Source organism: Mastomys coucha, unplaced genomic scaffold (assembly GCF_008632895.1).
Source record: "Mastomys coucha isolate ucsf_1 unplaced genomic scaffold, UCSF_Mcou_1 pScaffold21, whole genome shotgun sequence".
Lineage (NCBI taxonomy): Eukaryota > Metazoa > Chordata > Mammalia > Rodentia > Muridae > Mastomys > Mastomys coucha.
Genome location: NW_022196904.1, coordinates 181,433,514 through 181,451,647, shown reverse-complemented (window position 1 = coordinate 181,451,647; position 18,134 = coordinate 181,433,514). Strand labels below are relative to the sequence as shown.

The window sequence follows — 18,134 nt, the reverse complement described above, 5'->3', positions numbered from 1 at the left end:
TATAATGACATCACTTCCCTTTTCTTTTCCTCCTCCATCCTATCCATGTATTCCTCCCTTATTCCCATTCAAATTATTTCTATGACCTCCGTTTCTTTAATTGTAAATACAAGTAGCATATAGATTGAGTAGATTCTATTCATGTATTTAGGAATAACATATTTAGGAGTATGTTTGTGTGTATAACACAATCATAAGTGTTTTCATTCTAAATCTTTCCAAGTCAGCGTCTTTCAACGGACCCAGTCTTCAATGAACTAAGATTCTTAAGAATTCTTTATTGAAATTATAAAGTCACAAGTAAATTTAGGCTAAGTAGTATCATCCCTGTCCATGTAAATTATCTAGGGTCTTCTGCTTCAAATTCTGATGTATTAGCTTGTAGCAAACCAAATGCACAGAGGGAATGAGATGGAGAGAGGGTCAGAGGGAGGAAAGGAAAGTGTTGTTAAGGAGGGAGGAGGGGGAGAGAGGGTCAGAGGGAGGAAAGGAAAGTGGCTTTAAGGAGAGAGGAGGGAGCATGGAAGGGGGTAAAGGAGAACAGCTAGAAAGGCTGGAATTTTCCCCATAATTTTATAGTTCAGGGGCCCCACTGTATTATATGGTAGGTCAAATTTTAGATCCCTCATCACAGGACATGCTGAAAGCATTGAATAGACCAGAATAATAAAACCAGGTTAGGCCATAAAGAAAAGAGATAATGATGAAGAAGAATCCCAAATCTAATCTTATAGGTAATTTATAGTGGTACCAAAGTTCACCAAATATTTAACAAGTTTAACAGCTTATTTTTATAGTTTTTCCCAGAAAACTGCAACACATTTGAAAAGAGGTTTTTAGATGATCCTGATGAACCAAGAAGTGCATCATGGCCATATATGGAGATTCAATATTCTGAAAAGATGTCAATGTTGTACACATTGACCTCGGGTCCAAGAAATCCTAACAAAAGTTTCCAATATATTTTGTGTTAATATTTAGGCTGCTGTTATAAAATGCATGAAAAATTTAGAGCTAAACCACAAAGAATGACAAAAGTAATCTGGAAGATGATTTATAGAGTTGGATGACTTAATAATGTACTTGCTACCAAGTCTGATGACATGAATTTAATCCCTGGGACCCACATGGTCAACCAAGAAAACCAGGTTGGGCGAGTTGTCTTTTGAAGTGTAGCATGTGTGTACAGGTATATACACATACCATTAAATGTTAACTTAAAAAATAAATTTGGGTGTTAAGGATAGAAAGATTTATTATTTAGATCTCTATATACAAACCAGCTAAAGAAGGGAATAGATAAGAAACACAAGCACATGTGTTAGTATGTATATAAGTGTGTGTGCATGTGTGTGTGTGTGTGTGTGTGTGTGTATGTGTATGGTTATAAGTGTAATTTCAATAGATTAAATTATAATGTCTGCAATAAATTGTGTAGGTATTATGCAACCATATAGAAATGCATAATATACAAAATAATTCTGGATATATTGTCAGTATAATTTTAAAACAAAACTAACTCTTGTAAAATACAAAGAAAACTATCTTCACAAACCTGAGTCAAGGTTTTTAAAAGAGCAAACAAAATTCACTAAGTGCAATGGAAAATATAATTCTGTTAGACTCCATTGCAATTAAGAATTCTGTGCTTCATAACCTTATTTAGAAAATATAAATTCCCCAGTGAATATACACTAACACATAATTGCAATAAAAGCCTTTTAATTAGAAAGATATAAATAAATACTACAAATCAATAAGAAAAACATTGACAGTTCAATTAAAATGCAAAAATGCTAATTTAGGAAGTTTTCAAAAATGGTAATTCCACAGGCAATCTCTCATAAGAATTGCCATTATCAGGAGCTGTAGAGATGGCTCAGTAGTCAAGAGCACGTGGTGCTCTTGCAGAGGCATCAGACTCCCTTCCCGTCACCCACAGGACAGCTAAATTACACTAACTCCAGTTCCAGAGGCAGAGGATCTGGTACCACCTTCTAGCCTCTATAGATAGGCACTGTACATACATAAGGTGCCCAGATATAAATGCGTGGAAAACACTCATAGCCAGAAGAGTAAAAATTTAAAAATAAAATTTAAAATGTCTTAGAATCAAAGCATATCAATGAAAAGCAACTTAAACCTTAAAACTGTAATAACTGCGATAACTGTGGTAATAGTTGCAGCATACTATCAGACATGTGTATGTGAGAAGAATGACAGTGAAGTGCTACTGCAGGATGTCCAGTGACCAGTTATATCTGTGTGATGGCAAGTCAGTTGGCATTGCCACTCTGGGGACCTGTTGGACAGTAAGTACCTCAGAGAGGATTTGGGTAATATGGTCAATTTTTAGTTACTTGATCTGGGTAGTACTGAATAGATATGCCAATTTAATGTAAATTAAATTTGCATATTTAGTGATTTGTATATTTTAAAACTTTATTCTTCAAAATACTTTTATACTTCAAAATGCAAGAAGTTCCTACTTGGGTTTGTTAAAAAATAAAAATAAAACCTATCTGGAGTGTTTGAGTATTCATCTTCCATACCAATCCTCTAACTGAAAATTATCTACTTGTTAAAAGTAGATTCTTCAGAGGCAGGAAAACTAGCCATAATATCAGAAACACAGCCTCTTGAAATATCAGGCACTTAAGCTAGCGTAGAATTCGACTGTATTCTGATTATGACACCATAATACAATCAAGCTCAGGGAGTAGTACTTTCTGTCTTGAGTCCGTTCTGAGCTTTACACCATGATAGAGAACATAGTTCAATTCTAGGAGCCGGGCTCTCAGCTGCTGCACCTCCCCCATCCACCTCTGTAACTAGAGCATCATGCCTCTCATACTGGGCTGCAGATGTGGAAACACTGGAAAATCTATGTCTGAGATGTGTGAATTCCTGCCCTCCAGGGTGCAATGTCCAATGAGTTCATTCCAGCTGAGTGCCCAGAGCGAGAGCAGCAGGGATGAAATCTCCTGCCTTCTGCTGTCAGACACAGCCCCTTCACACTCTTGTCTTCCAGGGCAGAAGACACAGTGAGGACTTCTCTCACATGAGCAGAGCCTGGAGACCCCACATGTGATGAGAAGATTCTGTCTTAATTAATGACAGCCTCTGTATTTTTTGCCTGTCCGTTGACTTTGTGTCTGCACGGCTGGTTCATATGATGAACAGTGAAGAATGAATGAAAAGCCATTGAGCATTAACATCTGTTCAGAGATAACAATTCAGGTGTCAGAAGTGTAGTAAGCACCAACTCTTCTGGTTTGTAAGAGTTTTTCCATAGAGTATCTCAAGATGATCTCGTGCCAGCCTTACTAGGTGGATTGTCATCAGAGGCACAGAAAGGAATAGCCACTTGCCTGAGATCATGTGTCTACTAAGAAGTCCAGCAATAGTCAGCATCAAGCTTTGTCCTATCTGGACGTTTTACTGCTTCCCTGAAGCACAAAGAACTAATTTTGATGCTCGAACCTCTTGTATTTTCCAAGCCTGTTGTGATTTTCTAAGCATTGGCTGGGGATAGGTAGCAATGGTGATTGGTATACAGGAGAAGAGCTGAGTTCCTGTGCAGAACTGGGCTGGCCTACAGCTGCCCGTGTTCTTACATATGAACTCCACGAAACTATCAAAAAGATCACTCTGCGTTTTCTCAAAAACATTCGCAGCTTATGGAAGATGTTCCTACAAACACATCAATTATTTCTTCTCTTGGATTTCCTCACTTGGTACAACTTACCCCTTTACTGCTGTATACTTTATTCTAAAGGGTAATGTTCAACAAGATATGAAAGCAATACCCCAGAAGTTAATGTTTATGTACATTGTACTAAAGATTAGTCAATATTAAGCTATAACTTAATTTAAAAATGTCTAAGAATTGCCAGACATGGTGGCACACACCTTTAATATATTAAACACACACACACTCACACTTACACACAAACACACACACAAACCCAATGTGTAACTATAAAGGAAGCCATGGCTCTCTATGTCCTCAGCATTTCCTGAATCCCATTTCTTACTTGAATCTGATATACCAGATACTCTAAAAATAGTTCCCACGTCTTGCCCTACCCCAAGTACCACATTTTGTAACAAGAGAGATATTTATGTCATGCCTATGATGTGTTAGGAAAGCACTAGAACTTCCAGGTAGCAGGGAGACCCAGATGTCCCTGCTGGGTTCAGATAGAGCACCAATGTTATGGTTGACGCAAAAGCAAGTGAAGGATTCACCTCTTCATGTTGGTATCAGAATTACCTTTGGTAACCAGAAGCTTGTACTTTTGCCACATATTCATTCATTCTTCGCCTTTCTTGTTTTTCCTGTATAGCACTAGGTGGGGCTGAAGTCTGACAGAATCTTCCTTTTTTCCTATCAACTTGTATATGTGCTCTCTCCATGCAATCTATATTTTCTGTACATGTCAACCAATCCACTGAACCAAAGGAATTGAGTGTCTTCCTAGAGAGTTGCATAAGCACTTAATTTGTTTTTTAATAAGTATTTTGCCAAGTGCCAATTTTTTATCATGTACTTTCTGTGTATTATAGAATTTATTGTGTGAATATATGCTTTGAGGTAACTGGGCACTCTGTAAGACAGCAGTACAGTCATAGGAAGTAGAAAGTACTAGAAAAAACACATAAATAAATCTAATCAGTTGCATGATAGGCAATAATATTTGAAATCTCTCAGTAAGCCATGGATATCACTAAAGTAGAACTCATGTAGCCATGAATTTCAGCTTCAGTGTCTGTGCTCCAAATACCTAATACATCAATAGGAAGAAAAAATCCAATAAGCATGTGTGGATTTGGATCACTTGCCCTAGGAGAGTAGAGATAAAGCCCAAACTTGAAAGGAAAAGCCTCTTAAACTTAAGTTGTATTCCACTCATCTGAGAGCCTTCATCTGAAAGCAAGATCCCTTCTTTTATCCTGAACCAGTGCATGTCCTAATTCCAACATGAGTATCTCTGCAAACTCCGATGAACACAGAGCAAAGAGAGTTTCTTACTGACAGATGGAATCCAAAGGCAGGACATGCTCATGCTGGTTTATAATCCTGTGTATTACCATGTATACCCAAGCCACAGGGTTGGTAAGTTTGGTATAAGAACTGAAGCCTTTTTGTGCAAATAGTGTGACACCACCCTCAAAACCCAGGACGCAAACAACTTAGCAACATTGTCTTTCACCTAAAGAGTCCCACAGCATTCCTACCTGGTGATTTTCAACTTCATAACTATAACTTTGTTATGGTTAATGAGAAATCTCACTGGCATCCTTGTTGCCTTTACAGTTATCTCACATATAAAGGAGAAGCCTCGTTAGGAAGAACATGGTGGAGAGATGAGGGCACTTTCACACGTCCCTCACTACAACAGAGCTAAGAGTAGTTCAAACAAGCACATGTGTGCATACACTCTAGACAAGATTTCATTAATAATCATTATTGCCATTAATAAGTGATGCTAATGCGCTATTATTTCATTACAAACAAAGAAGATGTTTAAGGAACCAACCCAGGAGGAAAATGAAAGAATTCATGAGTTTGCTCTAAGACAGTTTCTAATACATTTCCAGCTATATCTGAATATTATAAAGAAGCCACTCAAAGGTACTTTGCACTGAAATCCAAGCGTGGAAGGAAAGGTGGCATGTCTGTTTGTAGCCTCATTCAAGATGGATGTCCTCTGGACCACTAATGAACATCTAATGAGCCCAAAGACTTTCACCACCATCACTCAGCTCTGCTGAGAAATCCGTTGCACTGGCAGGCATGTGGTGACCAGGAAGGACCTAATCAGTCTTAGGAACTCAACAGCACTAATTTAGAAGGCGTTTATTTCAGAGTGCTGCCAGCCAGAAGTGGTGTCGGTGTGCCACAGGAGTTAATTAACTCTGTTTAAAACAGCTGTAAGAGTAAGGAGAGACAATTCTCTGCATATCTTAAGGTTTTAAAATTAAGTCTGAGGCAAGGGACTAAAATTAAAAATTTGATCTGTATCCCACTGTTTCAATACTTCAATTTATATACCAAGGCTAGAACTCAATAACAACATTCTTGGTTAGAGATTCCATGAGATTTAACTCTAAGCCATGAGCTGTGGGCTGTGTCGTCATTGTATAGATTCCTTCCAGCTATAATCTTGGCTACTTTAAGAGTTACAGGATCCTAAAAATCCATCAAATGTAATAACACATACTAAATACTACAGGGTGCTTACTCCCTCAGGTGACAGAAGAGAACACTTTGATAAAACTTCCCAAGAGACTCTTCTTTGTTTGAACAGGGAACAGAATTTCACATGATGCTTCCTCTGTGGGAAAGACTATTTAGAGGCATAAGAAGCAGCAGAGGAACAACAGATATACTAACTTGGGACAGGTAATCCAAGCTGCTGCTCACTCCATTCAGTCCCAGGAGCCTGCTATTTTCTCCTCCTACACAGAGAAGCAGGTACCAACTTCAATGAGCCATGAGCTTCGAGATTTTTCTCTTGTCTTATTGCTTGCTCCACTTAGCTTTATTCTCTTTGCCTCTAAGAACTGACTGAGTTACTTCATTTCTTTCCTGTTCTTGCCTACGGTTAAAGGGGGAGAAAAGAATGAGAAGCAATGCGAGTTGGTTTCAGGGAGTAGTCTAGTCTCTCTAGCTCAAGTTGCATTGGTTAGCACCATTTTCTCGGGTCTCACTTCTCACTCTTCTCAAAACTGGACTACATACATGAGAACATTCATATCTATTACCCAGAGACAGCTAGCCGATGGTTATAGTCTATCTTGAGATGCAAAGAGAGAAATTTAGTTTGTTAGCGAGAGTTCCAGTGCAGTGGAGTCTTCTCCCACGATGTGGTCTTCAGTTCTGATTTTCAGTTCCCTACTACCCTCCTTGTTTGAGGACCCACCTTATCAGCATCTCACTGAACGTTTGAGGAAGGCAACCACCTCTGGCTCATAGCTTCCCTAACCATGTAACCTTCATCTGTAAGGCAAGTCTTCCTCCTGGACAGTTTTCCAGCTGTCACTCCCTGCCCCAGGTGAGTACTTCCAAACCTCACCACTGCTGATGTGAAGCTGAACACCTGCCTTGTGAAAGCAACACTTGGATGTGTCTTTCATCTTTACCAAGAAATGGGTTCTCCTCCAGCATCCTGAAGAGACGATCTTGGTGTATCTATGTATCTCTAAAATTACAAATTTCAAGTATAACATAGCAATCCTGACTTAACTGAAATAGAAATGACAGTGGTCATCATTCTTCTACCCATCTTGAAACCAGTGAAAATGTTGAGATCTGTGTGTACCTTGTGTGGTGTGAAGGTGAGCTACCTGTGAACATGTCACCCCACTAATGGTTAGAGATGATTCAGCACATCTGACTAGATGAGAAGATCCCATGGGAGCATCTTCCTTCACTGCCCAACATGTATCTCTTCCTGAGCTACATGGTCATATAGATAGGACCACCTTCTTTACAAGAGAGTCATTCTTCTGGCAAGGTAATAGGATCCTCTCTTGTCGGACGGCTCAAATCAGCTTTCTAATGTGCAGTCTATTTCAAAAGGCATCTACCCAGCTTACCTAACAGAATGTTGCATGCAGAGACTTTGAGGAGAGCTTTCTCTCTGTGTTGGACCTCTGCAGACCTTTGTAAACTCACTTCTATTTCACTGCAGCCTACCAATTTCAAAAAGGAATTTTTCAACTTCCCAAGGAAGAACTCTCACATCTTGTTTAGAGTATACATAACTTGATTAACTCTGTCCAGTGATGGTAGGTACAAAACTTTGAAAGCTATTTTAAAGCCTTAGCAGCAACCTGAGAAAACAGCAAGGTTCTGATACTCTGTGATTGTGTATGTGTGCATACACATACACACACACACACACACACACACACACACACACACACATGCACATCCTTGTGAATTCTCTCTTGTGAAAACGTTATTCAGCAACATCAAGTTATGTTAAAACATAATTTTTTGGTAGTAAAATTGTGTGAAATTTTAGTTTTAATTTTCATCAGTATATGCATTTCCATATGCCCCCAGTGGCTACATTGTGCCTCTTCCCCCTTTCTACATTTTGATTTTTAAAAAGCTAATGTGTTTCCAGTATATATCTTACTACTAGGAAAAGCTGGTTGCACAGGTTTATTCCTAAAGGAATAGTCCTACCACTAATTTTTTTAAAAAAATGTAATTTTGTTCTTATTACATAGCTGAGTATTTTGCTTTATGAGTGATTTTAAAATGTCATTCAAAAACATTTGTAAGATTTATGTCTTTTAGTAGTCCCATGGTCTTTCTTCCTAAGCCACCTACCTAGGATTTAGGTAAATCCTAAAGTCACCATGCAGTGGCAAGAACACAGCAAACGTTCTTAATTGTTTACAGTATCTGCACAGAGAAACCTCAACTTACAGGCATATGTCTGCTCACACCAGCTCTGTCTGTTCTTCCCTAATCTGTGTGTTCTGATCTATTAGAAGCCTAGACCAAAGCACAGAAGACATAAAAAGTAAATTAGGATAAATGGGTTCTTCAAAAAGATGTGGTATTTTAGAATATTCACGGGATTGAACCATTTTGTGAAGGTCACATTGGGAACTTCATCCAGACATTAGAACTGGAGACATTTGCATGTTTACTTGAGCAAATTTCCAAAATGAGACTCCACAGAGGAAACTGTGGAAAGCCAGCTGTCTGCGTTCTATCCTCACAGGAGGCAATATGATTTTGTGGTCCTGGTCTGACTTCTCTGGCACCCTCAGCTGTCTGCATTCTATCCTCACAGGATGCAATATGACTTTGTGGTCCTGGTCTGACTTCTCTGGCACCCTCAGCTGTCTGCATTCTACCCTCACAGGGGAAAATATGATTTTGTGGTCCTGGTCTGATTTCTCTGGCACCCTCGCTTAAACACACCTGATTTTCCTGACGACATATTAAAATATGATGTCCTTTATGATGTCATAGCTGTTCCCCCTTTGGGTCAAATCACCGAGATCATTATTGCCTTACTTAAAGAGAAGCACAGGGAATCTGTGTGTTTGGAAAGATATCTGTGATTTTTGAAAACCTTCACAGACCATGCAATAGAAAGAAACTGACAATATTTAGCCATTATATTGGTATTTGATATCATCTCTGAGGGGTCTAGAGCTCTGCTTTGAAAAAGAAAGCCCATAGGGTATGATGCTAATGAGATTGATGGAGACACCCTCTGTTAATCTGGGAGGTAACCTTGAGATTTAGCACCAACTGAACACACAGCTGAAGGAACTGAAAACTGAGCTCAGGAAAAAAGTGAGAGTAGCAAACATCTCTTATCTGGGACTGGCATATTTTTTTAAAAAAGGGTCTTGCTTTACACTTACAAAATACTACATGGAGACATCCTATGTGGGTTCCCTCATTTCTCTCATCAAGGTACCTCACTGTTGGCACATACATATCAGGGGTCCTCACAAGGTAGTCAGTCCTATTATTATCTTAAAGCATATGTGGCACAGCACAGGGATCCCCGAGTATCTCTCTTCTCTCAAAAACCAGAGTCACCCTCATTGGTTCTTGCATGGCTTAGTTAGTCTTTGTCTATCTTGTGCTGCAGTAACAGAGTGATTCAGGTCAGGTAACTTAAAAGTAACATGTGTATTTCATACAGTTCCAGAGAGGGGGCAGTTTCAGGTCCAGATGCATGTCACTTCTGATGAGAGCCTTCTATGGTTGAACACAAAGATGAAGAGTCCCATCAAGTATGCTAGGCATCAGAGCTCACAAAACAGCATACCTCCCAGCAAGAGGCAAACAGGCCAATTCCATCATGTTATAGGAATCTACAACTAACCCACTCTTATAAAAGCTACACCAATTCATTCATGCCTGTCTATGTGCTGAGTTGGGATTCAGTTTCCAATGCCTGAACTTTGGAAGGTGCTGTCAAAGTCTGGCAGTACATCAACCTTAAGACGTTTCCTCTATATAGTCATCATGAGCTCAGTCTTTGCCACACGTCCTCTAGGGATACAACAGAGCAGTTTTCACACGTTCTGTGAGTGAGGAGTAGGGGCACTGAACATGACCAAAGAAGAACCTGCCTCACACTTGCAATTGCAGAAAAATTTGGACAGGTTTAATATTTTAGGGCTAACCTTTAAGTAGATAAATATAGGAAGGCATTGCTGCTACTGCTGGTACATTTAACATTCTAGAACTCTTCTGCTTTCTCCCTTAATGAATGATAGTAGATGTCTTAGTAGGAACATAGGTGCACTCCCACCATACACTCAAGCCTTGGACCCAGGCCACTCAGGTAGAGGAAGAAGTACACTTCTTCCCATTTGCTCATACTGCCAGTTAGTGGCACACTCTACCAGTTAGTTAGTGGGCATGCTCCATTTAAAGGTAAGCAACCATTGTACTACTGTACTAGGTTTCTCAGGCTATAATAGGTGGCTTTTCTTTGCCTAAATTTCTTGTGCAATAGGAAGAAAAGGGTAAAATACTAGATTGTTCTGGTTCATGTTATTTTGTACCTTATTTTATGGTTTCGAGCACTAGAATGACAACAAATTGAAAAAGCAAAAGAAAGTTAATACTAGCCCCACTACTAATCAGTATAATATCTGTTGTGATTTACTCTGTAATCTTTTCCATATTTAAAGATGTACAAAACTAATGGAGACACATTTTGCAATGTTTCTTATATTCATATGACCTCTGTCCCCTTTTAAATTACAACATTTCGTAATTTTCCCTCATCTACTCATTTCTCTTCTCTTGCTGGTGTGCTTCTGCCTTTTGCCTCATTCTAGGGCAAAAGACATCAAGCATCCTATATTCTCACTCCAATAGTCAGAGATAAAAATCAATCCTCCGTTATGTTCACTAATGTGAACAATGCTCAGTTACATAAGTTATTTCTCTACATTGCATTTTTGTCTAAGGATCTAAAAGCTCCTGCAAGACATGGTTGTGCAGTCTGAGGCAAAGCCCCAGCCAGTGTCTACATGGACAGAACTCTTAGCACATACCATAGCACAGGGTTTGCCGAGTCTCTCTGATTTCAGGAGCATCTCCCTGTTTCACTTCAGGTCAGGGCCTTTCAGTGCTCACTCACTGACACAGTTATTTCCCCATTCTTCTCTGAACCTGTTACAGGAATGGAAAGGTTCACATGCCTACCATGTGCACAGGTTAATCTTGGCTTTATTGAGGCCGCCTGATGAATTTGTTTTTCTATTGCAGGAGTCGGTGAAACTCTTAGATTATCTCCATATGGATTTCGCGTGACTGTTGTGCTTTTCAATCTCTTTTCTATATGCTCTGTGACTATGCTCATATGTACAGATCACCAAAGGGGAACTAGGGGTGAGGAATTGATGGGAGAGCCCGGATGTTTGCTGGTCTTGGTCCAGTTATGCTTAGAGAAGGGATGGCTTTCTGACTTGTCGGGTTGAAGTAACTCAGTTATAAACAAGATTTCTCTGGGTACTGACTGGGAACACTGCTTGTATATTGTAGTCTCTACCTTCCTCATGCCTTAACCATGACCTCACCAAAGAAGAGACAGAAAGTATAGATTCGGTTTCACTCCAAACCATCTTTGCTTAAATAAGTAAGTTCACAGAGGGAAAAATATGGTCCCAGCTGGGAATGGACTGAAAGAAGAAAGGAAGTGATGTCTTATCTGTGGTAGCATCTTTCTCTCAGTTTAACAGAGGATTGAGATAAATAGGCAAGTTAGGCCACAGATAATGCGAAAACTTCTTATATTCTCTAACTAGCCAGATAGCATTAAACAACTACTGAACTTCTACGTGCCTCAGTTTTTACCCATTGTGTCTAATAAAAATCAGAACTTCTTTTCCTCTATCCCAGGAATCTTAACAGCCAGTTGAGATAATATAAAAAAATATGATCAATGTGTGATTGCTTAATGCTATGGTTTCCTGAACAAGACCAAGACTAATGATGACATTAGTTGACATGCTAACATAGAGGGAGGAAGCTCCACAAGGTCCTACCCCTAGATGAAGGGCTACAGCTTGACAGTGGTTGCTGAGTGAGGTTGTCCAATCCTAAGTGGTCAACCATGTACACATGTCCATATGGACAATGATAATAGACTCAGTATATTGTATATATGTGAATATAGCATAAACATACATACAAAATTAAAGATGAAGAGGTTATGAGTTTGAGAGAAAAATGACCATGGGAGGACCAGAGGAGGAGGGCATAGTACTGATGTAGATGCAATACTCATATTTTAAAAAAGAAAATCTCAAAAGAATTACATTTTTTAAAAAATGCAAGCACATAGAAATGCACACTATTCACATTGCACTGAATACAAACGAATTATCTTCAGATAGTGTATCAGACTTCCTTGATACAGGCATTAATAAAATGTAGGAGCCCTTAGGAGACATACGAATTACCCCAGTATCTCCCAGTATCTATTTTCCTAGAACAGGTGGTACTGACTTTTCAGTTTCTGAGGCAGAATTCATTATGTACTCCAGGCTGGCCTAAAGCTCACCAAGTACCCAGGATGAATTCAAAATCATGGTTATCTGTGAGCCCCATGCTTGCAGGTGCCGAAGCTGCAGGCAGGCATGAAACTAATTATTGAACCTCACAGAACGTAGGACCTGAGTTCCAGTCCCCAAAAACTGAATTCAGATCTATGCAGTTCTATCAAAGCATGCTTAGCACCCATACTCTTGAAGAGGGTGTCAACATTTGATATAGCCCCAACTTTACCTATGCGTTATCTTGAACTATAGCAAGACTGAGCATCCTCTGAGGGACCTTGAAGCACATGGATCTTGGAGAGTAATGAGAATCTTCATTAAGGGGAAAACTAGTACCAGTAATACTTAGAAAAAACTTCAGATGACTGACCCCAGGACCAGGGACTCTCAGAGTTTAAGAGGCACACACTCCCCTGAAGGTAGCCTTTTTCTACCCACCATCATCTAAACTGGGATATCCCTCTTTGGCTTCCCAGTTATTAGGATGCTTTTGGTGTTCATCCTCCATGAGAAATACAAAGTGATCATTCTGAATTGAAAACTATCACTGTGCCATGTGCCCAACACTCCTGCTTCAAACATTTGTTGTCTTGTCATTGTTCTTAGAAGAAAGATAGAAATCAGAAACTTGGCCCCCAAGACTCCAAAGGGCTTTTTTCTTTCATCTAACTATTGTATAGCATATTCTTATAATCTTTCTTTTCATTCTCCTTTCATCATCAATCTTACTGTCTCTTTCCACTCATAGGTGCATGTTTCCCCGTGTTCTCACTGCCTGAATTCCTAAACCGCAACCTCCTTACGAGTCTGCTTTGCTCTCTTTACTCAGGTCTCAGCTCTCTTGCTCTGGAAGTCTTTCCTAGAAGTTCCCAATCAGAGTAACTTTCCCTCTCCCGCTATGGCACAAGCTTTGGGCACCATGTAGCCAGCTCTCCTTGTAATGACCCTTACGTATTTTAAGTTTTGTGGACTTATTTAATGTGCATCTGTCTCAAAAGTGGTCCATAATGTCCTAAAAGCTCAAACTACATTTGCAATGCCATTGCAGCTGTTTCTGGACCTGCGTTACCCAATTTAGAATCTTACATAAGATACTCTACAATATCTGTATTTGATTGATTGATTGATTGAATGAATGAATGTGTCAGTTTGTTCAGGCAAGGGATTATCTAGGACTTAGCCTATCATTGGCATCCCTGTCTTATGTGGTTATTAGAGTCTAGGAGAATGGAGGGATGATAGTCCCAAAGTGATCAGTGATCATGGTGTTGTTAGCCATGTCAGCCACTATATTAGGAGCTCCTGAAGGTCGAAGTCTCGTCTAGTCCATTCCACTGAGTAGGCAAAGCTATGTAACCAGCAGTGGTGTTGTCTTTCATCCTTAACAGCAAGACACAGCACCTTGACAATGTTATTTCCCCACTGAGAACTCAGGCACGAGGCCTGAAACTGCATCCAGGAGCTTGGTTACTTCCTGTTTGATTGGAATGTGGCATTCCATTGTCTTCAGAGTTCTCAGAGCTGACTCTGTAACGCTACCTTATTCCTAATGAACTAGTGTGAACACTGAAGTCTTTCACACCCAGGGAGAATATGATCAGGAGCAGAGAAGTAAGAATGTTATCAAGTGAAAAAGCCATCATGGCAGCTAGACAAACGGAACATGTTAAGAGAGGTGTGTTTGTACGGTATGTATGTGTGTGGTTGTGTACTTGTGCATGTTTGAATGCGTGTGTTTGTGTATGTGCATGTATGTTCCTATGTCTGTGTGTGTTTGTATGTGTGCATTTGAATGTGTGCACATGTTTGTTTGGATGGATGTGTATGTATATTTGTGTGCATGGATGTGTATATATATGTGTTTGTGTGTGTGTTTGAATTGTATACATGTTTGTTTGAATATATATGTATGTATATTTGTATATATTTGTATATATTTGTATATATTTGTATATATTATGTATATTTGTGTTTATAGATGTGTATATATGTGTGTTTGTGTGTGTGTTTGAAGGTGTGTGAATGTACATTTGTATGTGTATCTGTATATATGATGTATGTGTATGTTTGTGTGTGTATTATATGTGTTAATATGTTTGTATGTATGTTTATATGTGTGTGCATATATATGTGTTTATGTGTATATGTGTAAAAGGTATGTGTGTGTCTGGATGTGTGCATATGTGAACATAAATATTTATATATTTGTGTGTGCATGTGTGGCTGTGTGTTTATGTTTGTGAACATATATTTGTGTGTGAATGTGTGTGTACATATATTTATTTGTGTATGTGTGTATGTGTGTTTGTGTGTGTCTTCTTATGTTTATATAAGTGTGTATGTCTGTGTGAACATGTACTTGTATGTGTGTGTGTGTGTGTGTGTGTGATTTGTCTATGCAGACATAAGGTATCTTCCTGTATTGCCTTCTGCCTTACTTTTTGACACTGGATCTCTCATTGGACCCACAGATTGAGAGTTGACCAAATAAGCTCTGAGATTCTCAAGCTCTAGTGCTAAGGTTTACATCATATGTTGCTGTGCCTGGCTTTTACACACTAGGGAACCACACTCAGGTCCTTATGCTTCCATGGAAAGCACTTTGCCTGTGAGCTATTTCCTCTGTCCCTTAGAAGAAGCTTTATGTAAGTGAGAAGGTCCAAATGAAGGCCAATGAAATAATAAATACGAGACAGAGAGGCCAAGGAATTGAAGAATCAAGTAGCAGCCGCTGACATCTTACTCTTCACGGCTGTGGGAGTGATCACTCCCTCTTCGTAGATCTAAAGCAGAGTTGCCTGAAGATTGAGTCTTCCCAGTGTTGTCTTAGAAAAGATGATGTGGACTCACATGATGCCTGTCCTATAATCCTGCCTCATTCCTCTGTCAGCAATGAAGTTTCTATTCCCTGTCTTAAGCCACAAATAGCTATATCTACCTCCAATATTTACCTCAGACACTTGTTTCAAAATCACAATTCCTTTCCCTTGCCCACACCTGTGGTTGGCTTCTGAATGAATATGAAATCCGAGAGAATGTGGAAGTAGAAATATACAAGGAACAGAAAGAACAGATTGATCAATCCACTTGAGTTGTCCACAGGACAGACAGATGCATTAGCAAGACGGCTGGCATTTCTATTTATTAGATAAGGGAATTCAAGTAACCACAGTGTGTGAGCCTGTGGACATTTGTATAATAGCTTGAGTGGTGTGGAGATTTTTTCACTCAGGCAAAGAGTTTGGCCTGTGATGTTACTGAAAGCTCCACTTTGCCCTGCTTGTACATTGGCCATCGTGCATGTCATCCTGTGCTTCTAGGTATAGATTGAATTTGTAGGTCACATACACTCATAGGGTTTGAACTTTTTGCCTTTTTCTGTGTATTAATCCTTTAAATGTCAGCATTTTAAAGTTGGCATTTTTCAAAAGATATGATACAACTTTAACCTTACTTAATCGACAATACATTTCTAGTTCGAAGGTTTGGGGTGATTTAGTTTGTGTTTTGTTTTGTTCTTTGCCTGAACATGTGGAAAGCCATCAAAACAAGAAATTGTAAAAGGAATACATCTTGCTTTTGCCACTTGAGTCGAAGTGACATTGTCCCTTGAATGTATCAACCCATCATTGCAGAGACCCTTCCTTTTTACAGGAATTTATAAATGCAGATTTCATCTCGTGCCTCCACATGAGACATTTAGAATGATAGAATATCTAAACTAAGATTTAAAGGACTATTCTATGTATTTTACAGCCTCATTTTAATACTTATTCTACAGTTATTTATTTGCAGGGCATTGTATCGACTAGTATGCATGTGGCTTTTATGACAACCCATTGATTTATGATGGAAAAATGCTTTTATGCCCATTTCATAGGTTTGGTAACTGAGATGGAAAGAAAAGAAATGATTTCTATGAATTCACATAACTTGTTAGTGGTGACTAGGACTCGAGGCTGAGTGATGCCTTCATTCTTTGGCCATAGTGCTAAGTCTCATCTGCAAGAATAAATGAGAAACCCAGAGACAATGGTTTAGATCCCAGAACTCTAGCTTCCTTGCTGAGTTAAGTTCCAGTAAATAAGGAAGCCTTTCTAGACTCCACGTTCATTGATGAAGATGATGAACATCACCTACTGTTTTCTCCATGCTGCTGTTATACAGAAATGTTTTGATCAAGAAACACAGTGAGATAAAAATCTATGTTCAACAAGAGAAAAAAATGAACAAAAACAGAATTAATGGTCATTATCATAAATAGTTCTAAGTCTCATGTCATATCAGGTATCAGATAAGGTATTTTTCATCCTTTCCCTGACATGGTTAGGGAAGTGGAAAAAAGATAATTCAAGGTTATTGAAGATCTATGTAGTGTTCTTTGCCCATGCCAGATCAGATTTAATAAAGCCTTCTAATTAACTGAATATTACATTGAAATTGGTAAATCAAACACTTAGTATTAGAAGCCTTGAAAAATTGATATTTGATGCCCCTTTGCCTTAGAGAATATTCTTAGCAAAGTACTTAATTGTTACAGTGATGTTATAGGAGCGAGATGCTCTCCCCTACAGGAGGAAGGGGAGAGAGCATCAGGCCCCAACTGTCTTCCATCTAACACTGGTCTTTCTTACAGGGTGATGTGCAGCGGACACTCATCCAAGTGGACTTTGGAGATGGCATTGCAGTATCTTACGTCAACCTCAGCTCTATGGAAGACGGAATCAAGCATGTATATCAGAATGTGGGCATTTTTCGAGTGACCGTGCAGGTGGACAACAGTCTGGGGTCTGACAGCGCCGTCCTGTACTTACATGTAACTTGTATGTTATTACTGTTGTTGACTTATGACATATCTTGAATAATGTGCCCTTTAAAAAAAATCCAATGTAGACTGTTCTATCTAGAGGATATGCAGTAGATAGCTTTAGGAAGGGAAATTGAAAGTAAGAAAACAAGAAGGAAAGAAGAAAACCAAGAACTGTGACAAAGTTTACCAAGAAGTGTAAATCTTAGACTTTAGATAGAGCCAAATTGTTCTTAGTTCATCTCCTCTGCCTCTTCTAATACCCTCAAAGAAGCAGAGTCTGCCATTGATGGGCACTCAGAGCACTTGATTAAAGCCTGTGTTTCCATCTTTCTTGTTGTTCTGTTTTGAAGGCAGGAAGAGTTGCAACTTGCAATCAATGCACATGCCATCTCTATCATTACAAGTAAAGAATTTCTCCGCTATAACACTAAGGGTGCCTTACCAGGAATAATCCTCTTAGTCTTTTTCTTCTTTTTAATAAAATGTGTGTCCTGCATTTGGTAAGTGACCTGTTATTCGAGAGAAGTTGGTCTAAGAAGATGATATAATATAAATGTAGTGTAAAGTCCTATGTTAGGAATCAGGTCCAAGACTTCTAAATGCCCTCCCAGTGAATAATTTGAATTTGTGAGTTAATGGTGAAATAATAACTTCTAAATTATATAAAGTAAGTTAGTGGGATAAGGATTTGTAGATGTGAGGGTTCTCCTGACAGTCCTAGGACTTTCAGTGTTATTACAAAAAAAAAAAAAAAAAG

At 39.0% G+C, this 18,134-nt stretch overlaps 1 protein-coding gene across 4 annotated transcripts in view; it reads left to right on the top strand.

Annotated features, from left to right (window-relative positions):
• Sorcs1 (sortilin related VPS10 domain containing receptor 1) overlaps window positions 1-18,134 on the top strand; it is a 540,204-nt gene that overhangs the window by 476,287 nt on the left and 45,783 nt on the right. For all 4 annotated transcript variants that reach the window (XM_031390641.1, XM_031390645.1, XM_031390644.1 and 1 more), the window contains exon 19: window positions 17,204-17,390. In XM_031390641.1, the coding sequence (XP_031246501.1) occupies window positions 17,204-17,390 (187 nt within the window). The remainder of the gene's footprint in view (window positions 1-17,203; window positions 17,391-18,134) is intronic.